Source organism: Nicotiana tomentosiformis, chromosome 3, assembly GCF_000390325.3.
Source record: "Nicotiana tomentosiformis chromosome 3, ASM39032v3, whole genome shotgun sequence".
In the NCBI taxonomy this organism is placed as follows: Eukaryota; Viridiplantae; Streptophyta; class Magnoliopsida; order Solanales; family Solanaceae; genus Nicotiana; species Nicotiana tomentosiformis.
The window spans coordinates 96,277,315-96,304,372 of NC_090814.1; the positions used below are offsets into that span (position 1 = coordinate 96,277,315).

The window sequence follows — 27,058 nt, forward strand, 5'->3', positions numbered from 1 at the left end:
TCCATTTTAAATTGCCAGTTTTTTATTAAATCTGTAGAGATATAGCAAAAGATACATTGATTATTGTAGAACTTCAGGACATTATGTTCATAAACGTCCTGATTTGTTGAAGGATGAAAATAATATTCAGGACATATTTTTCTGAAATGTCCTGAACTTCTGGAAATCTAGATAATAATCTGAGATTTCCAGAAGTTAAGGACATTTTAGAAATTTATGTCCTTAATATTAGATTCATACTTGAAATTTTCAGGACTTATAAAAGATTATGTCATTAAGTTTTACTTGTACCAATCTCATTTTAAAAATAAAGATGTAGCAAGTTGCAGGCGTCAAATTATATTAAAAAAAACGACTTTCTTGTTTACTTACGGCAAGAATAAAATCTCATAAACAATAATTTGTTCGACAAAGGTAAATTGAACTCCCAGAAAAAGAAAAAGAAACAAAGAGCACGTAATTGCAAAGAAACTTTGAAAATTCAGGACATCTTTTATATAACTATCTGCTAATGTTTACTTGCTCAAATAAAAACAATCTAAATGAATCCAATTTATAGCAAAAACTTAAAAGAGTAGATAAACATAAATGGATATATCTATTATTCTCTATGCTTCCTTGAAAATGGATGGACTGCCGGAGAATATATACAAGATGTTCTATTATGACCAATTCTTCTGCAACGACCACATTTGAATGTTATTTTTGATGATTCGGTAGCTGGAATATGCCTTTTCTTCTGCCTTCTACCTGGCGAGACTTTGAAATCTGGAGGTTTAATAACTTGTGACTTAACACTCTCTGGTACAATCCAAGAATCTGTATGTCCTTCAGGATGTATTTGTCTTTCATATGTTTTCAGCCAAGATTCCTTTAAGTACCAGTCCGAGCAGATATTGGACTTCTTGATGTTTCTCTTCTCGATAGCTGCAATTGCATGTATACATGGTAATTCATCAAATTGAAACTGAAAACAATCACATGCTCTTTTGTTTAAGTCCACCAAGAAAGTAATTCCTTCTTCCTCAACTCTAGAACGCCATGAATCAACAGGGAAGACCTTTAAAGTTGAAAAACTATAAGTTAGTACATTATGTTAAATTATCATTAAAATAATAAGCTAAAGTAAGAACATAATACTTACATTTAAAGTAAAAGCTAAATCTATCTTTTTCTTCAATTCCTCTTCTACCCAACAAGAAACGTCATAAAAAGTTCCTTCTGCTTCATTTCTTCTTTCATAAAACCAACGTTGTAGCTTCACTTGGATGAAATCCATCATTCTTAATATAGGCAACCTCATTGCTTCTAATAGCACAGAATTCATTGACTCAACTATGTTTGTTGTGAGCATGTCATATCTTTGTCGTGGACTACAAGAACGTGCCCACCTTTCCGGTGGTTCTTCCATCAAGTAGTCAAAAGTCTTCTTATCAACTTTTGCTATATCTGACATGTATAGATCAAATTCTTTGCGCCTATATACTCTTGCAGCACTTTGAAAAAGTTTTATGACCTCACTTTTCACTTTCCTTCGCTTTAGGTTCTGCTCCAAATGATAGATACAAATCCCATGGTGGCTTTCAAGATATACCTTTGCAATGCCATGTGCAATAGATTGATGCCTGTCCGATAAAAAAAATTAAATTATCACGGCTCCCAATTGCATTGCGAAGCACACTAAAGTACCACTCATAGGAATTGTTATTTTCAGATTCTGCAATTCCAAAGGCTAGTGGGAATATTTGGTTATTTGCATCCTTTGAAACTGAAATCATTAAATCACCACGATATTTTGACTTCAAAAATGTTGCATCAACAGCAATCACTGGTCTACAATGATTCCAACCAACTATTGATGATCCATATGCATAAAACATATAAAGAAACCTGAAAATACAGTTTGACAAAAGGTTAAAAATACAGGACACCAAATCGTTAACATTTACACTGCACACATCAAAGTTAAGGACATCTTGTCCTTAATATTTTGACCGCACATATCAAAGTTAAGGACACAATGTCCTTAACATTTTCAGTGCACACATCAAAGTTAAGGAGAACTTGTCCTTAACTTTTAGAATGCACACATCAAAGTTAAGGACACCATGTCCTTAACTTTTACAATGCATACATCAAAGTTAAGGACACCATGTCCTTAATATTTTCACTGCACACATCAAAGTTAAGGACACCATGTCTTAACATTTTCACTGCACACATCAAAGTTAAGGACACCACGTCCTTAACATTTTCACTGCACACATCAAAGTTAAGGACACCATCTCGTTAACTTTTTCACTGCACACATTAAAGTTAAGGACACCATGTCCTTAATATTTTTACTGCACACAGCAAAGTTAAGGACACAATGTCCTTAACTTTTTCACTGCACACATCAAAGTTAAGGACACCGTGTCCTTAACTTTTACAATGCACACATCAAAGTTAAGGACACCATGTCCTTAAGTTTTTCAATGCACACATCCAAGTTAAGGACACCATGTCCTTAACATTTTCACTGCACACATCAAAGTTAAGGACACCATGTCCTTCACTTTTATAATGCACACATCAAAGTTAAGGACACCATGTCCTTAACTTTTTCACTGCACACATCCAAGTTAACGACACCATGTCCTTAACATTTTCATTGCACACATCAAAGTTAAGGACACCATGTCCTTAACATTTTCACTACACACATCAAAGTTAAGGACACCATGTCCTTAACTTTTTCATTGCACACATCCAAGTTAAGGACACCATGTCCTTAGCTTTTTCACTGCACACATCAAAGTTAAGGACACTATGTCCTTAACATTTTCATTGCACACATCCAAGTTAAGGACACCATGTCCTAAAGTTTATAAAACAGACTAATAAACTCTTTTTCATTGTTTACCTGTTGTTGTCATCTATCTTTATATTAGTGTATGTTCCCAGATTTTTACTTTTCATCATATACAAGTATGAAGACAATAATTCATAATTCTCTTCAGGAGTTCCTCGTATTAAAGCTGAAGCATGTTGAATAGCACGCCACGCCTTGTGATAACCAATGTCTAGTCCATGCAATTTTTGCATTTCTGCCATGACAAAGGCTGGTGTAACTTCAAACCTTGGGTCTCGAAGATTGTCGATAATGTAACCACTAATTAACTTTGAAATTGTATGCCTTTGATCAGCTTTCATAGTGTTAACTGAGCAGTCATGATTTTTCTCAATCTTTACTATCTTGAATAGTGTTGAATCTTTAATTCTGAAACCACGCACACACCACCCACACCTATCATCATTGCATTTCAACGAATATCTTATTGAGCTTGATCTAACAACCTTGAAATCAAAATGTCCTTCAATTGCTATATTGGAAAAACAGTTAATTATACTCTTCTTTTTGTCAAATATTGATCCCACTTTTATTTCATCCAACGAAGCATTTTCTCTTAATATCGTAGTTGGGGATTCTTTTTGTTTCGAATTTGAGCTTTGTCTAGTTAGTTGAGTAAAGGTTTTTTCAGCAACTCCTTCTATTACCGGTGCACTCTCTAAGACTTGAATACCCAAAGCTTGTTCGTTGTCAATCTCTATAATGCTTTGTCCTTCTACTTGAATAGAATCAAATGTTTGAAGCATCTCTTCAGTTATTGGTTGAGTTTCAACCACATCTATTTCCATTATCTGTTGGCATTTGTCTTGATTGTCTTGTTGAGTTTCTGTATTGACATGTTCAAAGGTGCTTGTAGAATCAAAAACTCTTTTCAAAATATCAACAATGAAACGACAGCCCTTGAAGAGTGAATGATTTTTTAGTAACTCTATACATGTGTGAAGATCTAAATCTTTGGATACAAGCATTCCCTTGCTTGTTCCCAGATTGATATCAAACCATATCATTGCTTCAAACTTGTCTCTATCCAATTCAATAATTTCAAAGACCTGGTTAATGAAATCTTCAAATCGAATTGCCTCAGGTACTAGAACAAGCTTTGTTTGATGATCAAGATACTTATAGTCTGCAGTCCATCTACCATTAAAAGCAACTATAATACATATTGTATCCATCCTGCAAGTCAAGAAAATGGAAAATTCAGGACATATTTATACAACAATCGTGAAGTTAAGGACAAGATGTCCTAAACTTTATCAATACAAGTTGCAAAACACAGGACACTATGTCCTTAATATTTAGAACAACAGTCATGAAGTTAAGGATATCATGTCCTAAACTTTATCAATACAAGTTGCAAAAACAGGACACTATATCCTTAATATTTACACAGTAGTCATGAAGTTAAGGACATCATGTCCTAAACTTTATTAGTATAGGTTGCAAAAACAGGACACTATGTCCTTAATTTTTACACAGTAGTCATCAAACTAAGGACATCATGTCCTAAACTTTATCAGTACAAGTTGCAAAAACAGGACACTATGTCCTTAACTTTGATGTGTGCAGTCAAAATGTTAAGGACATGGTGTCCTTAACTTGGATGTGTGCATTGTAAAAGTTAAGGACATGATATCCTTAACTTTAATGTGTGCATTGTAAAAGTTAAGGACAGGTTGTCCTTAACTTTGATGTGTGCAGTGAAAATTTTAAGGACAAGTTGTCCTTAACTTTGATGTGTGCAGTGTAAATGTTAAGGACAAGCTATCCTTAACTTTGATGTGTGCAGTGAAAATGTTAAGGACATAATGTCCTTAATATTTAGAACAACAGTCATGAAGTTAAGGACATCATGTCTTTAACTTTATTAATACAATTTGCAAATACAGGACACTATGTCCTTAATATTTAGAACAATAGTCATGAAGTTAAGGACATCGTGTCCTTAACTTTATTAATACAAGTTGCAAAACACAAGACACTTTATCCTTAAATTTTTTTAGAACAACAGTCATGTTAAGGATACCAAATTCTTAACATTATGTTCTCAATATTTACAGAACAATCACAGAGTTAAGGACGCGATGTCCTTAACGTTATCAATACAGAAAAGAAAAAAAAATAAAACTCCTAGCATTTTATTCTTCAGTAACGAAATAAAAATCCACACAAACACACAAAAGCATATAGAGATATCTGAAACTTTAGAACTTACTGTAATTTTATGGTGAATTTTGGACGAGAAAGTTGAATTCTGAACTTAGACAAAAAGTTTGAAATCGGAAGAGAAGCTTCTGCAATTTTGGACGATCACAACAATTCTCTGCACGTAAGTTTGAGCTGCTGCTGATCGTGAATAAGGAGCGTATGTATCAGCAAAATCCTATATAGCAAAAGGGTATTTTCGTCCGGATGGGTAAAAGTTTATTAAAGCAGTGGCTAAAGACTAAATACATTTAAAACAGTGACTTAAAAGTAAATATATGTATTGTTACTGGCTATCTGTGCACATCGCCCTGAATACTAGATACTTTGTCACGGGGCTTACAAGTGCATTAAATAGCAGAGAGCCGTTTGTATACTACGATAGTAAACAGAAGCATATTATTATATATAGCTGCTTAAGAGTTCACAGAAGAAAACCTTATCTCCGTAAAACTCAAACATCGGCAGAAAGTCGCCCTTAATCAACCTCTTCTCTTTGACGGCATGATACAGTGCGAAAGGCAGCTGAATCAATGAATAGAGAACTCCTCCTGCAGCAGCTGCTAAGACATACCTGCAAATTGTAATCATGAGATTGAATCATAAATATTTGCTATTTTATAAATTTACCACAATAACAAAGAAGATAATTAAATTAATTTTTTTTACTCATTGCCAGGCACTTGTAACCTAGTCTACGTGTTATTCTTTCTGATTTTATTCAAAATATGGCAGATATTATTTAACCAGGAAAAACAAACGAACAAAGACAGGTAATTGTTACCAAAAGGTGTAATTATGTCGTTGATATGCAAAATTTTAACTGAACATAATTCCTGGAATTAAATTTATCATACAAAACCCCCACCATCTAATAAAATACTTAAACATTTTTCCTTTGCCACTTGAATCTGGAAAGAAAGAAATTCATCACCTGAAGCCTTTGATGTCACTGAATTTGGTTTTGTCGCCATCTAATTTGAAGTTGTTTGTAACAATAAGCGCAAGGGCAGCTGCGCACGATGCGAGAGTAAGTATCCTCAGTACAGCAATTGAGTTGATAATTGTACGCTTAGAAGTTGCCATTCTTCATTTAGTTCAATTTCTTCTTTTCTTGACACACTTGAATATTTTCAATAGAACAGATACAACCTTTTTTTTATATACTAATAACCAGCACCTAAACATCGCTGAATTGGTCGAAATGGCCACACCAAAAAATAATTCTCTGAATAATGTTATTTTAGCTGGACGTGAATGTCACAGCAGGAAACAAACAATCCTTTCCCAATTTAAACAAACGTTTGAACGAGCAAACACGTAATTTCTTCGAAGGGGAATAAAGAATCTATGATGATTTTGTAATTTACTTATAAGATTAATAGCGTTGAACAAGCAACGAATCCAAATACATACATAATACTAAGTGTTAGTCAAGAAAGAAAACAAGATAATGAGACACCTTGTTGTCATTTATAAACAAGCATTCCTTCTGTATTTGCTGTACATACTTTCGGCTCAATTGAAGTTTAAATATTTGGACGCCATTTGGTTTGGTAATCTTAACATTTTTGGACAGAGAAGTAGAGGTTCCATTATCTAATGCCAAATGATTCCTTTCTATCCTGAATAGTAGACCGATTCTAAGGTAAATATTACAAGAGGCCATGTTTTGAATTCTTATGTTACATGAAAATCCGAACTGCAATACAAAAAGAGTATTATATGTCCTTGTGGAGCAGCCAAAAATGCCTTCGCGTAAAAACATTTATTGCTTAATCATGGTCAATTGAAACATATTTCCACCTCAATATGTCTCTTGACTACATATATTAATGTGGTTCTAGTGTGAACACGTGTGAATAACTTTTTCCTGTATTTGATTGCGACAACGAAGAAATTCTTTAAACTCAGAATATACCGCAAAGAAAATTAGGCGCGATATGAAAATGTGATAAAGCTCTCATATTTCAAACTACGTAGGCCAGAACAACCAAATAGCAAAATTTAGTAACATCAACCCTCACAAAACCCTGGCAATACACAACAGAATCTTACAGCAACCAGTTTCGGTGTCCTTTTTTCATATTTTTACCAGTAAGAACAGCATTTTCTTTAGTCAGTAATCTAAATATTTACGAAAATACAAGTTCAAGGAGGCTTTATGCCTATCTCAAACTAGTGAAGAGACTTATCTTCCACCCTAAACGTATGTACAATGAAGGACAAGCCCTTCTGAGCACTGCAGGGAACATTCTCTCCAGTAACAAAATATGCACAAGTAGAGAACCACCTTGAAACCAAACAGCCTATTAATATCCCAGTGTGCCATGTGCCGTAAGCTTTAGAGTTCAATCTCTAAGTAAACTTTTTTACTGAGCATCAGATGTTTTGTATGTGCGGGTGATTCGGATCTGAAGTAAATGAAAAACGAGGATGCTTAAGAAGCTTACCTACTCATAGTTATGCAGGAAAAATATTACAGGACCATCGCAAATTTCATTCTTAAACAGTACATGTCCAAAGCCCTATATCCTATACTGCAGCAGTAACCACCAAAATTATCTCTTCAGCTATTCAAGGCAGATAACATAAACTTACAGGGCAACTTGTATAAGAACTTAAAAAGAAAAGAAACAAACAAACAAACAAAGGTGAAAGATCATGGGGTTTTGAACAGAGCAGTGGAACCTTTATGCTTGCGAGTCCATGAATCCCTTCGTTAAAAGTTTTTCTTTTTCTTTGAAATGTCCCAAGCCAGAAAGGCTATGAAACAATGATATCTATTGAAGATGATTAAATTAACTTTAATAGATTACTTACTATTCAAACTAGTTCACCCCATGTGACTTTAGCACACCTGAGAAGATGAAAGAGATGCGTTTTCTCTACCTTAAACAGACTTAATATTAAAACTAAAAAATGTAAAAATAAATAAACCTTAAAGTTTACCTTAACCAAAATACAGAGAACGGTAAAGTTCTTTAATTCCTCATTGGATTTATACAGCGTTAAGCTTTGTAAACTTGCTGATTTGATAGTAGTATATACTACCATCTTATACTGCACTTAATTATTTTAAAAATGCTTCCATCAATCAATTTAACACACCTCAATCTCAAACTAGTTGGAGGCTATATAAATCCTCTGTATCAATTCTGCTCTATTCAGCCCATCTTATTCCTATACTAATTTAAGGTAAATTAGGGCCTATAAAACTAGAGGTAAATCTCACATTTATCTTTAAACAAACACACAAATCTCTAACTGGAATAATCAAAATAGACCAATCTTACGACTTATTCTCCCATTTTGTTAGAGCTGGCTCCATCCCTGTAATTGAAGATTCAAGCATGATAGCACATTACCTGTGCGAACGCATAAATTGCTCGGACAATTCTAGCATAATCAGTTCCAAGCATTTGAATGACAACATCTGCTAGAAGTGTTCCCCACAGACTGCATAAGATGCCAGATACAATGAGGTCACAGACTGTAAGAACAATACGAGGAGAAGTATATAAAACCATAAAAACTGAGAACTTAATTCACTGCTTCACCTTCACTAATAGAGACAGCAATTGGGCAACAAAGTCATGGAAAGAAATCAAATAAAAGAGTGAACCATATTAAAAAGGAGTTTCCTAACAGTGCAAACCTAGAGAGTAGAGAGAGAGCTCGAAAAAGAAACATCTTTTCCAAGTGAGAACAGTCATAAGGTCCAAATAGCAAGAAAATATGCAGAGTTATCTTATAAGTTAAAGCCTTCAAGAGAGAATGATCTCATAAGGTCCATAATTCATCATTCAAACATTTACTATATTTTTTTATCGCCATTCAATCATTTACTGTTGAACTGACGAGTATACTCTATTGCCTTTGAATACAACTTCAGCTGAAGCATTTGCAACTTGCATCAACCAGTTCGACCCAAACAACAACGAAATCCAATATGACGGTAAGACAGAAAGCAGGAAAATTTGATAACCACAAAATCCAACATAACCCTATGACTTCTCTCCATATATTTCGCCCCACAACTCCGTTAACTATTTCGTTATAGAAAGCTTCAGTTTCGATTTTGCAATCTTGCCAAAGAATATAAGCATTCATTTATCCTTAATCCTGAGACCAAACAAGCTCTTATTAGTCTAAGCACTTGCATACAATGGAATAAGTCACAAAATACAACTCAATTTCGAACCAGGTGAGCAAACTTTATGAATCCTCAATATTCATTCCACTCCATTTGGATTCGTTTCATTCCAACGTGGAATAATTTGTCTATTAAGACAAATTAGGTGTTCTCTATGGTGTCAAGTTTAGCTCTAATAAGTGAAAACGGCCCAACCCATACATGTTTGGGCCACTTGTGTTGGACATAAATTCATTGATAGGTAAATTTGGACACAACCCGAACTAACACATCTAAAAGTATGGAGTCAATTTGACTATTAAGGTAACCTAATTTACCCATTAAAACTCTATAAAACTTATGGGTTGAGTCATAACCAATTCATTGACTCAACCCATTTTAACCCGTCCCAATTTGATTCAACCCATTTATTTGACACCCCTAAGGTTTTCTAAAAGAGTCACCTGGTCCAGCTAAACACGCAGAGCATAGTGGATTGACATGAATGGGAGCAAGATGTCTGCTATGGATCCTACAATTGAAGGAAGAGGATTGTTGTTCCAGTAGCTCTTTTTATTGAAGAAGAGATGAGTGCTATGATGATAGAGCAATGTCTACTAATGACGCTAATGCAGCAGCAACTTTAATTGAAAGACGGCAAGGAGAAGAACTAAGTGATCTTTATTGCAGATATAAACAAGTGAAGCAAATTGTTCTTCTGAGAAAGTAAAAAAGTGAAAGACATGGCACTGTTTCCAGCACAAATGACATTACATTGGACCAAGAAATGTCATCATGCTCCTTAGACCAAAGTAACGGGAGGCAGCACCTGCTAAGCCCTGTCAAAACCAATAACAATGAAATGTTAGCATGTACTTAGAACTCTATAGAAATTGTAGTTATTGAAGCAGAGCCAGAAAGAGAATTACTAACTTCATCATAAAAGGTTTCAGTTATTTATTATTGATACGGTCTTTCTAAGTGACATTTTTCCTTTTCATTTATCTTGTGTTGTTAGGTCATTTAACATAATAATTCAGCAGTTATGGCCTTTCAGGATGATTAACTTTCTTCAACTAAAATGCATAGAAAGTATGGAGAATCTTAAGGAAATTAAGGAGTATGAGGCTGCATCATTCATGAATAAGATAAACTGATGGCACTCTTCCTATAGAGGTCTCTGCTGGACTTTATGCCAGTAAAACAACTATAGGCAGTAATCTTCTGTAGTGAAGCAGAATGGGCAACCCTCAAACCAATGTGTATTCATAGGATTCTTAGACCTTTTTTGCAGCCAGCATGGCCAATCTGGACTCCACGTTAAGAGCCGCCACTTCTCCACCCTAAAACCAACAAGAGCCATGTGAAGTGAGGAAAACCATGTGAGAGAATCACAAATCAACTGTTATAACCCATCTAGTAAGACACTGCAATGCAGGACAAACGTTATTAATATTTGTCTTTGGTATGACAAAGAATCACTATTTCTGAAGAACCATCTCTTTTCGTATGTTTCCATCCATCCAAGAGATTTCGTTAGAACACCATTAGGTTGCTACATATGAAAAGGAACTTTCTTGAACCTTAAACTTTTTCACGCATTTCATAACCGGGAAATTTTGGGAAATATGGTCATGAAAATCATTGCAAAGGATCCTCCAAATTAAGTCGTGCAAAATTTGCAGGACTCGTTTAGGAAATTGATTTATTCTTAATTTTAAATTTCTTTTTCTTTTCAAGCAAATGCATCCAACCAAATGATAGTCCATTTATTTTACTTTTACTTGCTACAGCTTTCTCAAAAAGCACATTCCTAGCAACTTTCTTAACATTCAACAAAGCCTAACTTTAGCAGATGAATCCAAAACAGCTCTTGATGTATCAACACAATGCCAAGACTACATAACTTTTGCAAGTGTTCACACTCGAATGAAATCCTTAAACAAGAAAAGTGGATTAAAAAGACGCTAGAACCCAGACCACATAACTTCCTCTAAAATAAATGGTTAATCAACCTTCTTTTTTATAATTATAAATGGTTAGCCAATTTTAAGACCATAATTCACGTGAAAGCAATAGAGATCCAGATGTCAGAGCACATTTCACGAACAATAAAGAGACTCATTTAAAGTGTCTAACATATGCTACAGTTTCCAACAAACTCAGGACCTTTAAGCACCTTTTTAAGGACTTCCCTACTTATCTGATAATTGGCAGCCTCCAATAGCATCTTTCCAGAAAATCTCCTGGCTAACTAGAAAAGCAGCAAACACGGTCTGTGGTTACAACTAGGATCAAAGCACAGGATAAGGAAAGCAAATTGCAGAAATCACAAGGTATCAATTTTACCCCGCTGTATATCCTCCCCAATGTTAGCACCCCGCCACCCTAGAACATAAAGATCATGTTAATTAAAGCATGACCAAAAGGCTCAAAAGATTCACAAGTTTCCACAATATAAGAATAAACCTTTAATATTATTGAACGGGCTCCTTCCGCCCCAGCTTTTATTGCGGCAACAGCTTGTACCTTCCACTTAGTAAGTCCAAACTCTAGACTACCATGTCCATCAGAATCATCCAAGCTCCTTTTTGAGCTGTGGAAGATATATATTCTTCTTGTAAGGTCCATATAAGAGTCAATGTTTCCAAACAAACAGAAGTAATCAATATCTCTATGTGTGATTCGGTGAGACCTAGCAAAAGAAGAAAGGTAGAGAAAACCTCCTATACAGAAGCTGGAGAACTAAGAGATATTAGGAAAATTATTTTGTCAATAAAGCTGACAATGAAGCGCGCCGAAATCCAATGGAACTGATCGGAAAGGAAAAGTAAATCGAGGGGGAGAAAAACAATAAATACTATCTATATGTCCTATTTTATAGGACATTTTCTATTTTCTGACAACCTAAACTGTTCGAAAGTTACAACATTCTATTAGTAACATCATCTTTTTAAGATGAAATCCACTAGTAATATCATTCTATACAACTTTCACAAGTTTCACGAACTTAAACTCATTTTACTAATCAAATAGTGTAGTATTTCTCTATCAAACTAATTCTTCAATCACTATCTTAAAATTTTCTCTCTACTATTTGTATAATACAAGTGAAATAAACATAGTAAACTTCATATATCATATAAGACGGAGGGAGTATGTGAAATAACTAGCAAAAAAATTCTTAAAGCATCCACAATAACAAAACAACAAAAATAAGTCCCTCTCCTCAACCACACCATTTGTTCTTATACAAAATCAAAAGGAAAGGGACTTACCTTGAGTACTCCTGCAGCAGATAAAGAAAAATCTCTGCTTCCAGGTCCTCTGTAGACAATTTGGCTGAACACCTTATACTTAATTTTTCCCTGACACCAAGCAATACCTCTCTATATGATGGTCTCCTACCCCTAGATTGAATTTTAAACATCAATCACTGCCACGTTAAAACAAAAACATAACCAAAATAAAAGAATCACGTAGAAGGTCAGGAAATGCCAAAACACTGTGTATAACAAACTAGAGCTGAATCTGGTGACAATCACCAGTTATAGCAGTTTCATTTTAAAAAGTCTAATTTCATCAAACTAGAGATGATCGGGTGACAACTGCCAGTTATTTTTGTTTCATTATCACAAGTCTAACTTTACAAGCAACCAATAAGCATCACTACCATTTGAACTCCACATACTCAACCACTGAATCTTTTAATAATGAGCTAGCAATCAAAAGCTAGAGTTGTGATAATTCATACTTCCCAGAGGCATCCATGTAATTTGCATGTAGAACATAAATGTTGATCACAGCGAATCAAGTTTGAATAATGAAGATAACATGCATCTGAGTTTTTAGAACAGAACTCAATTATCTATCCACTCGTCATAGCAACAAAGAACCCTCCGCCAACCCCCTGAGAGAGATTAATGCATGATTTCCCCCAACTTTACAACCAAATATTATATTGATTGGGCAATAATGTACAGCTGGGTGATTTATATTTGAGTTAATCATATTTGCATTGGTTCAAACTCCTTTCAGTAATTGGACCGAAGAAAATTTTAAAGTTCTGACTAAAACACAACTATTCTAAACAAGTACTATAATAGAGGAACCTCAATGTGGAGCGAGCATCAGCTGCAAGGTATAAAAATCTCGATTCAAGCATGGACAAAAACTCTTCCCTCTCTTCCAGGTCTTCTCCAATCTTCTCCAATTACTGACTTCAACAATGGGCTGAAGTAACTGAAACATAACCACACAAGAAGGCAAATTTGTTTAGAAATGTCAAAGCACCTTATTTTTTAATAAAACGCTAAAAGTTTAGGACGATACTGTTACATGTATATTACTACCTAGGACCAAATAATATTCTTTGAAGTTCATAGAGTTCAGAATCAGTCGCGAGTTCAAGCACGGACCGAAGATCCGGATCAACTTCACTGCTGCCGCTTCCTCCTATAGTGCATTTCACAATTCATAAGAAATTCACAGTAAAATTACCAGTAATAAAGCGAAAGTTGTAATGTGCTTTAAAGATAGGAGTACCTTGATGTTGACTTGAAAGTAAGGCACGGGGAGGATTTAAGAGGAGCCTTGAGCCGGAGCTTCGACGGAAATATAATTTGATAATCTAAGAAAAAATAACAGAGTTCACAAAGAGTAATTCAACTAAATGGAGAATAAGGAATGTAAAGCTTACTTTGTGCCGAGAGGAAGTGATGAGTAGTCAAGTGATAGGGAGGAGAAAGGGAGTTTGATGTAAATGGCCAAAAAGAAGTGGCTGCCGGTGGAATTGGTGGTTCAACGGAACGGAGTAGAAAGCTCCTGCGGTACCCATTGTTGCGGACACAGGCTCTGCTCACAACCTCAGTCCAGTGACTCCAGTCCACGCAAGCATATGGCCAAAATGGGGATTGGCTTCAATTGACGGAAAATACCCCTTATAGTTTTCCAAATTCAAGAGAAAATTCACAGAGAATGACAAAAAAGATCTCTTTATCTTTGGGAGTATGCACCTACTCGTGTTTGTAAGCATTGGATCTGCGGCATTTTGCGACTTAATGTTCAATTTGACCAACTTATGGATCTAGTCAGGTTGATGATAAGGACAAAATAGGCTCTTCTTTGGGTATGAGAATGAGAGGGATATATCTAATTATCTATTGTTCGAAGTTGGAGCAGCAGTCAGATTTTTACTGTTATGAAATGTGGTGGCACAAGTAATATCTCTCTATTCTTAATAAAAAATAACGAGATCGAGCCTGATAATAAATCATTATAAGAAACGTTTTCCCGTCTAATGGGTTCTTATGCTCGGCGAATTCAAATTAATTGGCCCGAACTTTTAAGGCTACGGCCATCCCCATTCGGGGTCGATTATCTCGGTTAAGACCAAACGACTCGGGGTAACAAGCCCACTAAGCAACACCCGAACTAGAAAGGCTACAGCCGCCCTAGAATGGCTCGGAGGCATTCGAGACCTGTAACCAAAACATAAGGCTTTCAAATTTTTTAAACCGGTTCAAAAGGCTACCCTTGGCAAATTGTAATTTAAAATATTCAAAGTACTTTGGGAAAAGCTTCCGGTCATACCAAGCCCCCCATGAGTCTTAAGCAAAAACATATCGAGAGCAAGGCCTGTTCGAACCTCCGAACAAGACCTAATTATTACGTGCTAAGGCATTCGATATTTTTACGATCATAAAGAAAAGAGCGAAAGGAAACAAGCTTTAAAACTGTCGCAGGGAAAAAGAGCCTTATATATATATATATATATATATAGATCTTTACAAAGGCCAAACAGTCTCGACAAAAAAGTACAAAGGTACAAAAACAAGGAAAAATCCACAAGGCACTTAAACGACTTGGTCTCCACCGGAGCCCGCCTCATCACCGGGACCATCGATCTCTACCCCCGGATCCTCCTGAATTCTCGGAGTCTTCTTCGTCCTCGGGATACGCCAACTTCTTGGCCTAGGCCTCGAACCCCTTAGAACTTTTGACCTAGGCCGACAAATCAAAACCTCGAGCATGAACATCCTCGAGGGCCTCCCTTCGGGACTGCCACTTCACATATTCGACAATATCTTTCAAGCGGTCCTGGGCTGCCTCGGCATCGGCTTTATACTGGGCCGTCATCTCGTCGGCATCGACTTTGGTTACTTCAACCACCGACTTGGTCGCTTTAAGCTCCTTGGCAAGGGCCTCTCGATCGGCAATAGTCGAGCTTAGCTGAGACTAGAGCTCCTCAAATTTTTGGGACCGTGCCTCAGCCTTCTCCCTCGTCGCTCGAAGTTGGGCCTAAGCCGAGGTCAACTGTGCCCGGGCAGTCTCCTTTTCCGAGGCCAGGCGGTCCATCCTGCCTCTCCACTCTTTGGCCTCGACCTTGATTGTATCCATCTCGGCTCGGAGTTGGTCGATCCGATCAATATTCTGTTGGACCTGCGGGTTCCGACCATTAGTCACCTTGTCTATCTCATCGTCACAAACTTTAAAGATTTTTACCTGTTTAACCAGGTTGGTGTGTTCTTTCCAAGCCGCTTCTAACTCAGTTCGAAGGCTCTTAACCTCTCCTTCGCGTTTCTCGCTGAGAAGTTTGTACGTATCTCTCTTCTCAGCAAGCTCTTTGACTTCGGCTTCGAGTTGGTTCAGCTCATCCCGATACCGGAGGAAAGTTTTATGGTAAAGCACCGAGGCCTACAAATATGAAGAAAAATGTTAAGATTATCAATGAATTAGTTTAAGTATTGGAGGATAAATTGAAATCATCAAGAATTATCTAGAATTACCAGTTCAGTGCTTGTTATGCTTCATTGAAAAGGCAGGGCGCGTCTACCTCGTTCATTTTGGCTTGGTCTTCTCTAGGCACCGGAGGTAACTGGCCACCCCTAGAGCGGAAAGAACCCGATCATCCTCCGGAACGGAGATGATAATGGATCGCTTCCGATCAGGATCCACACTCGGGGTAGGGAACCGGTTGATCAGTTTCGAGCTCGAGTTAGGCCCACCTGCCCCCGAGGACGGACTTTTCCTCGGTACCTTTAAGTCACCTAATCCGGTGACGTCCTCTGTGGCGATGGAATCCATGCCATCAAAAAAGCAGCGAAGGGGTCGTCCACTCCATGGTCCCCCTTGTTGGGGTGCTCTTTCACCGTTTGGGCCTCATTGTACATGGACTCGGTAAACGAGGGTGACTCGGTGATGTCTATCACGCCGAGTTCCTCCTTCGGAGCACTACCCGCATCCCGAGAAGCCTCGGCCCCGGTCTCCTCATCGACCTCCCTGGCTTGAGGCAAATTGGCCTCACATATCTCTGGTTCAGAGGCCCCCTGCTTTTCGAGTTGCGACGGCTCGCGGGCCACCTATCACGACCCAAACTGGAGGGCCATTTTTTATTATCTTTAAGGGCCGACGAGATCAACGTAAATGGTATATATGAATCATAAACAACCAACAATGACAGATACATACGTAACATGGGCCGACAAGGCTGTCATGAAGCTATATATAAGGTACGAGTTGCCATATTGCCATGAGAGACTATACAACAAAAATCAGTCGACAAGGTAATCTAAACTATACATGAGTCGACACCTATCTATGAGCCTCCAAAGGAACATAAGTGTTGTAACATTGCCGGAACAGGGCCCCTATATACCCATAATGTCTATAACAAAAGTGCATACCAAGACCACGGCAAGTCCGGGGAAGGGATCTCGCTAATAACCGTTGAACTAGGCAGCCTACTATGGCGGGGGAGCTTCGCCTACCTGTCTATCAGGACCTGCAACACAACATGTAGCATCCACAAATTAAAGGGACGTCAGTACGAATAAAGTACTAAGTATGTAAGGTAGGAAAGCATAAATAAGAACAGTAATATAGACAGGGATAGAGAATATACAACATGTAACATCTGAGTACCTCTGAGGGCTACTGACATGAAATGCATAATATATATATATATATATATATATATATATATATATATATATATATATACACACACATAAACTTTTAAAAACGTATGCCTTTGTGGGCATCATCATCACCATATCGTACCAAGCCATAATAAGCTCGATAAAAACATACTCGACCATCAGAAGGCTCGTTAGAATCGTACTCGGCCACGTGGAGCTCGGTAAAATCCAACTGATCAGTGGTTGCACAATAGGTGTCGTACCCGGCCAACTATAGTGCGGCTCGGTAGAGTAAAATAGATACATATATATGATGTCTGTTGGACTCATTGGAATCACATTTTGAACCTTTCGGAGTGACGTAAGGTAGGTATCCTCCGCACACGTTATTAGGACTAACTCTTCATCAAGAATCTTATAAGTATCAGGAAGTACCAACAATATTGATAACATAAGAATAAAAGAAGTAACATCAACATCAATTGTTCCATAAGAAGGGAACTGCTAGCTTCTAAGTGTGAAATATCTTTGGAAGCTCATTCATTACACTATGTACAATCGGAGTCGTGCAAAAGAAGGAAAGGGATAGCCTCACATACCTTGTATATACTGCCCAACCTCAAGTTATGCAAATGCCATAACTCTTTAGTTTACAATAAGAGAAATGATATTATCATTGTCCTTTAAGCGTCGTAACTATTATATATCGACCGCAACCTATTCTACGATGAAACGGACAGTACCTCCCCTATTTATATGAATTCCCACAAGTTAAAATAATTACGAAACAGCCCAAACAACATCAATAATAATCATATTAAGCCTCCCAAAATAGTCCATCAACCAACAACATTACTAAAAAGCCTTTCGATAGATAACTCACAAGTTTTAGCTTCAACGACTTAGCCGCTACTTGAATAATCTTAAATATATGTAGAGTAAGAGGTTCCTTACCTTTAAACAGATAGAAAAAATCCAATTTGACCTTAATTCACGACGAAATATCCTTCCAATGCTGCCACAAGAACAAGGAAGCGAAACTAGCAATCAATTAGAGTTTTTAGGCACAAGAATTACTTTAGAAGACTTAAAATCACCTAGGGTTGCTATTAAAAACTTGAGAGAGTATTTCACAGAATATAAACCACTTAAAACAACCTCCCACACGATCTAAAACAACACAAAAGTCAACAACAACAAGAAGAACAAGAAACTTACTACCGCCACGGGATTCCCGACACTTGATTTGTGTTGTTTGCCCTTTGTTTGGGTCTTGGATCATGAGAGAACCTTGAGAGAGTGGTTTTAGGTGTCTAGGATCTGAATAGAATGAAAAATAATAAGCTAAAATGGGTTTAAGGGGTCTAATATACATCAATATATCTCAACCGCCTATGTGGGCCCCATAAAGAGCTGCTTGGCACAGTCTCGCGAAACGCGAATATCTCTCTACTCTGATGTCGTATCGATGAAAGGTTTAATGAGTTGGAAACTAAACTCATATATATTCAATTTTGTGGGTATATCACCTCGTAATTTCAAGTAAATTGGGAGAAAACTTAGTAACATTTGACCTAAAGTTTAAGTAAAATTATGAACGTAAGTTGCAACAACTTTTGTCAACTTTTGTTTCATAACTCGTTTGACTTCAATACTTATGATACGGATGCTATATGATTCAAATACCTTAAAACAAGACCTCTTGAGAATATTAAGCACCTCTAGTTTTACCCGAAAATACGGGTTACAACATCCTTGATTCGTTTAACTTCTAATACTTGTTGACTTCTCTTATACACCCCTGTATCATTTAAGACCAATAGGATTAACTTCTTATCATCTCAAAGATAATCTCTTCTTGGATTTACGTCAACTAACTTACGGTGTAATCTAACGTACGCGAATATGGGTTGTAACACCACCAGAACAAAAGGTTCTTCTTCCTCGGACTCGTCCCTCAGCCGATATAGCGAATCTGAAGCCTTCTCCTTGTTTTCTTTTTCTCTGAGCTCGGGGAACTCGGATCCCTCTTACTTTTCCTTTCTTAGACTTGTCTCGAAGCAGGGGACTCGGCAGTTAAGTTCTCACCACCGACTGGAGGCCTAAGCTTGACATTCTTAGATAAGCCTGCAAAAAGAACTAAAGGGAGTAAGGGCTTAATGTTAAAAGGAGAATCCTAATACAACCTACTCGGGAAAGAAGTCTCACCATGGGAACGGGCCTCCCAACGGCCCTTCGAGAGTTTGCTCCACGAGTACTCAGAGTAGGGCATCTGTGAAACAATACCCTCGACTCACTCCTTGAGTCGAGGCACAATATTTGGGACCCGAGCGACGGTTGTACCACCACAAAGCACCGATAAGGAAAAGAGAAGTAAGAAAAAAATCGACATTCGAAAGTAAGTTATACTTACGTGACGTATTCCACTTCTCGAGGAATGGCCTACACTCATCTAGGATCAAGTTCAAAGTCCTCACTCGGACAAAATGGCCTTGCCAGCCCCGATCCCGATCCTCATCAATACTTAAGAACAGGGCTTTACTGGCCCGATGCACAAGTTTTATCAGTCCCCCCGGGAGATTCGGGAACTGTATAAGCGAAGTAGATGGTCAATGGTGAACAAGCACCCATCGATTTTGTTCATAAAAAACCGGAGGAGGATCACGATCCTCCAGAGTGATGGATGAATCTAGCCTAGGCACACGTTGTACCTCCTGCAGAAATATAAAGTGACCGGGTCCACCGGGCCCAATGTAAAGGGATAAGTGTAAACACTTAGGTATCCCTCAACATAGGTAGTAATAACTTCATCGAGGTCAGGGACCACTATGTCTTTTCGACCCAATTGCAGTCTTTTCGGCCCGTAGGGAGGACCTCTACGGCAATCATGCATATGTATCTCGAGACCTCCTCACACCGACCTTGTACGGAGGAAGGCTTTTCAACCTTGAAATTGACGTTGACCGAGCATCCCCCGGGGATGAACATTTTCAAAGGGGGTTCAGGTACTGGTTCATTGACAGCCGTGCACGGAACGGTCTCCTCGGCCTCAGTAGCCGGCTGCGAGGTAGAAGGAGTTTCTTTCTCGGGAACGTTTTTAGAAGTATTTGCCATTTCTTTAGAAAATGAAGATGGAGGAAAATCTTAGAAAGGTGAAGAAAGAAAGAAAGTTGAAGGATTAGACTTGTTGGCTTGATATGAAGATGGGTAAAAATTCTTGAAAAGGACCTCGAATAACCGGGGTAAAAGTGCTAAAGAGTATTGAAATCCTAAAGGTACGAGGGTAGAAGGTTTGGATGTAAAGTAAAAATGAACAAAGGAGGGGGTATTTATAGTAGTTCTGCGGCGTTTCACATCCAGGTACGACCGACTGGCGGCTGACAATTTAATGCCATTATGACTTGACGGACGAGACGTTTCAGTTGTTTTGTCGTTTCTGTCATGATGTGTCGAAGTAGGAATCAGAAGCTCATGTCGTTTCCCGTCGTTTACTCTCCAAAAAATGAGGGGATTATCTGTATACGGGTGAAATCGAGCTCATGGTATATCCCAGCCTCCGACAAAATAAGCCAAGCTCGAGACATGGCACAAGGGACCGAAATCGAGCCAAAGTCCCACCAGGCCAGAACCCGGGGCATGACGCCTATCTTCGAGAATATCGAGGTCATAGTCCCAGAATCGGTCCTAGCTTCGAACGACTTCGAAGAACATTGTCAGATAATCCGGCATAGCCAACAGAAAGCCAAAAAATCTGTGACTGGCCCAATATTATGGCGGGAATCTCGGAACGTATCGATAAGGAACCGGCAATCAGTGAATCAGAAGATTTTTTATCTTTTATAGAGTTGTACCTAAAATAGGACTCCCCTACTATATAAAAGGAGCCTGATAATTCATGAAGCACATTATAACACGCACTCAAAAAGCAATATATTATTATTTTCTTTGTCTTCAGCTCTTGTTCTTTTCATACACCGGTTTTGGTGAGCCCGGTTCGAGAGTGGCTATTTCATTAAGGCTGAAACTATCCAACTCGTGTGGTTTGAATTTATTTATCTTTGTTTATTCAATAGCAATTTAATTTATTAATTTGTATCAAGTTTATCCGCATATCCTTAAAACCACTTATATTTTTAATTGTTATCCAATTTTGAGGTAAACAAGACTGATCACTAGAAGCCCCTGATGGCAGTGAAATTGGTTTTCTGGCCATCTTCAAGTGTGAAATTATTGGTGACTATAAGCGCAATAGTAGCTGCGCATGTCAAGAGAGTGAGTATTCTCAGAACAACAATTGAGATTACTATAAGCTTAGACTTTGCCATTCTTTCGCTTTTATTTTTCTTGACACTCTTTTGTGTACAATTCTAAGTAGAGAACATCTTTTTATACATTATGACCAGCACTTGATAAACGTCGCATAATTTAAGATCATTGTAGCCGGACGAGAATGTCAGAGCAGGAAACAGACAATCCTTTTCCCATTTAATCAAACCCGCAAATGAAGAGGGAAATAAAAATTCCTTTCATAATTTGATAATAGGGTGAAAATCATTTACATCCCCCAAGTTTACTCTAAAAATCAAACACATTCTCCAATTTTGAACAATTATCATTTTTATCCTTTCGTCCTACACAATGTCTTTTTTACCCTTGACATTTTCAACTCTCCATATATGTAATACTTTTTTTATATTATTTAGATATTTTTTAATGCAGGTATTTATTCATAAGTTAAAAATACTATATCTTATTTATATAATTTAATCTAAGTTCACTAACATTATAAATAAAATAATTATATTATGAATTTATTACAAATTTATTGCTAGTTTATTATTATTATTATTTTAATATTATGTATATTAAAATGCATATAATGTATGTTGGTGTGTGCATGTGATTTTAAGTTCCACTATTTATTATTATCTATGATGTATATAACTTTTTGAGTTTTGGTTGTTATTACTAGATTTTTTTTAAAATTATAAATAAAGTTCATGTAAAATTTAAATTGATAATTTTTGCAAATTTTATTATAAAATTTACCTCTATTTTATGCCCATTATTTTTTTATTACCTGCATTGTATAATTTATAGAATTTTTACTCTCTTTTATTCTCAATTTTGTAAATAAATTTTTAATTGCTATTAATAAAATTACTTATACAAATAAATTATTTTTTGTAATTTTTTATTTTTCTCATTTATTTCACTATTGAACATCATTAACTTATATGCTTGACTACTACTTCTCTCTTTTTGGTTACAAAAAAGTTTTTAAAATTTTTCTATAGGTAAGTTGACAATATAAATTAAAATAAAAAATATAATTATATTAAAGAATAAAAATAAGAGATAAAAATTATAGAGGGTAGAATAGGCATTTTAAGAAGTCATCTTTAATATGAGGAGTAGAAAGATAATTGTTCAAAGTTGGAGGATGAATTTGATTTTTAAAGCAAACTTGGGGGATGTAAATGATTTTCACCCTTTGAACAATTCAAAACCCAAAATGATTTTAAGAAGGTTAAATTCAACTTTTTGGTGCAATCGCCGTGGAATTGAGAGAATTTTAGCTAACCAACTTTTAGGAGAGACATAACTGAGGGCACTTGTCTCGATAGCTACACCACCCATGGAATTTAAAGAACCTAAAGAAGCATGAGTCATATATTTGCGGAACGTCGTTCCTGCTTTGGGTCGCTTATCAATGTTAGTAATTGATGATACACAATTCGAACAATTTCGAATTTACCTCAAATGACCCGGTCTGGCCCATTCCTCGAACAAATTTTTTACGTGATCTGTATCTACCAAAATTTTAACTTTTGGTTCCGGAGAGAGCTCATATCGAGGTGAAGGTTTGGCACGTCAATGTCGACTCTTTACCACCTGGGACTGTAGTATGTTCCAAGGGTTGGGTTGTTTGCCCATTAAAGCGGCATATGAATTGTGTTCACAATGTCGTGAGATAATTCGGTTCGCATGGATAAGCCCACACTAACTTGTCAAATTGGGATCCAAATACGAGATTTTCCTTTGGGAGGTATCAGGAAGGATTTGGAATGTGTGTAGAACAAATAGTATATTGATAAAGAAAGTTTTTTCCGAAGTCCAATTAGCGATTAGGTTAAAAATAAATAATTTCTAACCATCTTATTATCCTATAAACCATAACATAGACCAATTAAATAAAATATTAGTCGAATACGCTCATATATAATTCATCATTTCGAGCTTGACATTGGATTTTGAACTCATTGACATGGGATAAGAATTTTATACTGATCGATTAAGATACACGTGCAACGCACGTGTCCATAAATTAATATATATATAAGTGGGCAATAGAAAAGTGAGGTGTCAACTCTCTTTGGCCAAAAAACCTATTTATCTTTTTTCTTTCATTTTTTGGGTTTTCCCTTCATTCTTTGCATTTAGCTTATGTTAAAAAGCCTAAAAATCTCTATTAACACTAATTGTTACAGTTTTTTCCACCTTCCCTATAATAAATGTTGTTTAATGTATGTTTTACCATATCAAATGTAGGAGATTTCCAAGTGACCATGTCCATAGTAACGAAGTTGAGGAAGAGTAGTCCAAAATTTCATATTGATGGCTTGATCTCCTCGAGAAACAAGAGCAGATAGAAGATGATTTAGAAGGCTATGACACAGATCTTCCGGGGGATTTTAATTTTTAAGACACTTCAAAATTTATATCAATTTTTAAGACAAAAGTGTTAAGAATGGGGTAGAATGGACACTTTAAAGATTAGGGTTAATGACATAATTTTAAAAGTTTCAATGTTTTCTTATTTACAAAAGTCCCCCTCCTCCTCCACCCTTATTCCTCCTCCCACTCCTCCCCTCCTCCTCCACCCCCTCCCGCCACTCCTCCTCCTCCACTTGTTCCTCCATCTCGCAACGGTCCTCTCTATCCTCCCCTTGCTCCTCCATCTCACAACGCTCCTCTCTATCCCCGCCACTCCTAATCCTTAAACATTTAGGAAGATATTTTAAATATCTAAAAAAATATTTCAAACATCTACTGAGATATTTCAAAATATCTGCACAGATGTTTGAAATGACTGTGGAGATGTTTGAAATATCTGTGGAAAAAATATCAAACATCAAAAAGAAAGAAGCAGAAGAAATATCCCGAGGGATGTTTCAAACATTTCGAGAGATGTTTGAAACATTCAGGGAGATGTTTGATCCCGGGGATGTTTGAACATCACGAAAAAGTTTTGCATAATACTCATTTATGGGAGTGTCTCAAAATATCTCGAGGGTATTTTGCAGAATACTCACTTTGTAAAATCTCATATTTTTCTCTTTCTCTCATATATTTTAAACCACTAGAAGAAAAGAAAAAATGATAAAAAGAAAAATATGAAAATGAGATGAAGAGGGAAAGAAGAAAAAGACAAGGAAGAAAATGAAGAAGAAGAAGATGACATAGATGAACCAGCAGCAGCAACGAAAGTTGAAGAGAAAGAATAAAGTAAGGAAGAAGAATGAGAGAATAAGGAAGAGAAAGAAGAATAGGGGTAAGGTCTGCGTACACACTACCCTCTCCAAATCCCACGTGTGAAAATATACTGGGTATGTTGTTGTTGTTGCCTAAGCATATTTAATTTTCAGGTAGATCTCAAAAATGTCACAGTTATACTCAGAGGGTTGCGAATGTCCCATATCGGTAATCCATGAGAAAGCAGATCGAATGGGTCTCTACATAATGCAAAGCCGCTCGCCAACCAAAAACTATCTTTGCCCTTGGGGCAATGACGCAGCTAGTGAGGTTCTAACCGAGGCGCGTCTATTGCTGGTTGAAAATTATTTCCAAACCCCCTCTTCGGCCTGAGTTCGCCCCTGGCCGTTGAGAATTTTTGGAAGGGCTCCCTTCGGATTTAAGCCCTATAATTCTCAGTTCAATATTTTGATGTGGTATTTTGAAGTTATTTTAATATTTTAAGAAAAAGTGAATTCTATTATAGATGAGGTATTTTGATATACCAAGAATGGTTCTCTAGCATTTGTCAAATTTATATTGTGAAAGCTGTTGAGATAATTATGAAAGAAATGGAGAAAAGAACATAATTATAAACCAAAAGGTTGAACCAGAATTAAGAGAACAATCATTTTGAAGAATATTTAGTGCGTGAAATACCAAGTTTAAGTGCTAATTCGTGAGAGTATTACATGCATAGCCAGCCTAGCATAAGAGTTTTTAAGTTCTAGACAATGAAACAGAGATTTTACACATGTTATGTTACGCGACGCCTTCCTGAAATTCCTTGGAAGGGCAACATAAGGCTAAGCAACCGATGTCAGTACAGTTGCTGTCCGTCAACTGAGGTCCCCTCCGTACGCTAGACTAGATTGTCAGTGCCGTACGGAAAAACCAATGTCATGAGCAATTGAAAGAGAGCAGAAAAGAGAATTGAGAATGAAAGAAAGCTTGATTGCATTGAATGAAAACTATTACAGAAAATAAGACGGTGTCGGGGGGGAGAGACACCAGTACAGAGAATTGTTTGCTTGCTTGAAAGTTTTGATTGCTTGGTCCCCCTTAATAATGCTTAAAAAAAATAAACCAAAGTTACATGACTAGATCTATGAAAGCTGGAAAATCACACTTAAAGAAAATGCAGCAAAACTACTCTATATTTACAATGAAAAGGACTTAGTCTTTTACAAAGCAGCAACAAGTCCGTTGGCAGCAACTTTGTCTTTAGCATCAGGGTCCGCACGCGCGGCATTGTCCACGTGCGCGGCGCTGTTGGCATCTGCCTGTGGCTGGGCGCTGGCGATGGCTATCAGTGGGGCGACAGAGGCACATGCGCGCTTGTCACTTGGAGCTGCCGAGACCACGGGGTCGACCATGGCGACGGGCGTTGGGAGGCTGGCCAGGACGCCACGGGGCGCGTCCAAGGGATCATGGGGCATGGCTGGAAAGCCGCCCATGACATTCTCCCCCACCTGAGTTGGCGACGTCCTCGGCGCCTTCCTTGCAAGGTAATCATCAATCAGGCTCTTGTAGGCTTTGAGGTTTGTTCCCCTCTCCCAAGTATTCTCCTCTGCATCACATCCCTGCCATTTCACCAAGAACTCCTGGTGATCTTTTCTTGAGGCGTGAATCACTCGATCATCAAGAATAGCTTCAGCACGCCTTTTCCCGGTTGAATTGGGGCCTCGAATACTTGGTATTGTGAGTTGGCTTCGTGAAGGATCCTCTATATCTTCCCGAAAAGGTTTCAGGAGACTGACATGGAAAACAGGATGGATTTTCCACCAAGCTGGGGTATCCACCCGGTATGCAACTTTCCCAATGCGCCTTTCAATGGACAAGGGTCCAATATATTTTTGCAATAGGCGAGGGTCATGGACCCCTGCAAACAAGTACCGCTTTGGGATTTTGACCATCACTTTGTCTCCCACCTGGTATTCCACAAAGCGGCGATTCTGATCAGCATGCCTCTTCATCCGCTTTTGGGCTTTGACAAGATAGCTCCGCACTATCTCCAAATTTTGCTTCCATTCTTTTGAGAAGCTGGCAGCCCGAGGAGATTTTGACATGTTTGGTGCGTTCACTGTGTGTGGGAGTAGCGGTTGCTGTCCGGTAACAATTTCAAAAGCGCTTTTGTTGGTACTTGAGCTCTTTTGTGAATTGAAACACAGTTGAGCAGCATCCAGAAGCTTCACCCAATTCTTCTGCGATCCGGTCACAAAGTGCCGGAGATATTCCTCTAGCATGCCATTGAATCGCTCCGTCTGGCCATCAGATTGCGGATGAAAACTTGAGCTATGATTCAATTTTGACCCGAGGCACTTAAAGAGTTGGGTCCAAAAATTGCTAGTGAAGCGTAAGTCGTGATCACTAACAATGTCTTTAGGTAAG

At 37.5% G+C, this 27,058-nt stretch overlaps 4 protein-coding genes and 1 non-coding gene across 7 annotated transcripts; 1 reads left to right on the forward strand and 4 right to left on the reverse strand.

The window, feature by feature from the left end:
- Positions 1-541: 541 nt before the first annotated feature.
- Positions 542-1,887, reverse strand: LOC138908786 (uncharacterized). The gene is made up of 2 exons (XM_070199429.1): positions 1,145-1,887; positions 542-1,060 (listed from the first exon to the last, which is right to left on the reverse strand). Exons 1-2 carry the CDS (start codon positions 1,454-1,456, stop codon positions 602-604), a joined length of 771 nt encoding a protein of 256 aa, XP_070055530.1. The 5' UTR covers positions 1,457-1,887; the 3' UTR covers positions 542-601.
- Positions 1,888-2,895: 1,008 nt separating this feature from the next.
- On the reverse strand, positions 2,896-7,010 carry LOC104119570 (uncharacterized). The gene is made up of 4 exons (XM_070197292.1): positions 6,033-7,010; positions 5,537-5,672; positions 5,109-5,276; positions 2,896-4,069 (listed from the first exon to the last, which is right to left on the reverse strand). Exon 4 carries the CDS (start codon positions 4,066-4,068, stop codon positions 2,902-2,904), a length of 1,167 nt encoding a protein of 388 aa, XP_070053393.1. The 5' UTR covers position 4,069; positions 5,109-5,276; positions 5,537-5,672; positions 6,033-7,010; the 3' UTR covers positions 2,896-2,901.
- LOC117273263 (CASP-like protein 4D1) lies at positions 5,501-6,184 on the reverse strand. The gene is made up of 2 exons (XM_033652368.2): positions 6,033-6,184; positions 5,501-5,672 (listed from the first exon to the last, which is right to left on the reverse strand). Exons 1-2 carry the CDS (start codon positions 6,182-6,184, stop codon positions 5,501-5,503), a joined length of 324 nt encoding a protein of 107 aa, XP_033508259.2.
- A 94-nt stretch (positions 7,011-7,104) lies between the features above and the next one.
- LOC104113997 (uncharacterized) lies at positions 7,105-14,415 on the reverse strand. Of its 3 annotated transcripts, none has more exons than XM_070197293.1 (12): positions 13,933-14,413; positions 13,779-13,863; positions 13,586-13,688; positions 13,346-13,475; positions 12,512-12,643; positions 11,703-11,829; positions 11,583-11,621; positions 11,413-11,487; positions 10,517-10,576; positions 10,008-10,072; positions 8,467-8,557; positions 7,105-7,512 (listed from the first exon to the last, which is right to left on the reverse strand). In XM_070197293.1, exons 4-12 carry the CDS (start codon positions 13,396-13,398, stop codon positions 7,471-7,473), a joined length of 684 nt encoding a protein of 227 aa, XP_070053394.1. In that variant the 5' UTR covers positions 13,399-13,475; positions 13,586-13,688; positions 13,779-13,863; positions 13,933-14,413; the 3' UTR covers positions 7,105-7,470. The 3 variants fall into 3 exon arrangements, with proteins under 3 accessions (XP_070053394.1, XP_070053395.1, XP_070053396.1); XM_070197294.1 differs by having other exon boundaries at positions 13,572-13,688; XM_070197295.1 differs by lacking the exon at positions 10,517-10,576 and having other exon boundaries at positions 13,933-14,415.
- Positions 14,416-24,923: 10,508 nt separating this feature from the next.
- LOC117280962 (U4 spliceosomal RNA) lies at positions 24,924-25,074 on the forward strand. Its single transcript, XR_004511551.1, has one exon. It is a non-coding gene; the product is annotated as a U4 spliceosomal RNA (small nuclear RNA).
- Positions 25,075-27,058: the final 1,984 nt, after the last annotated feature.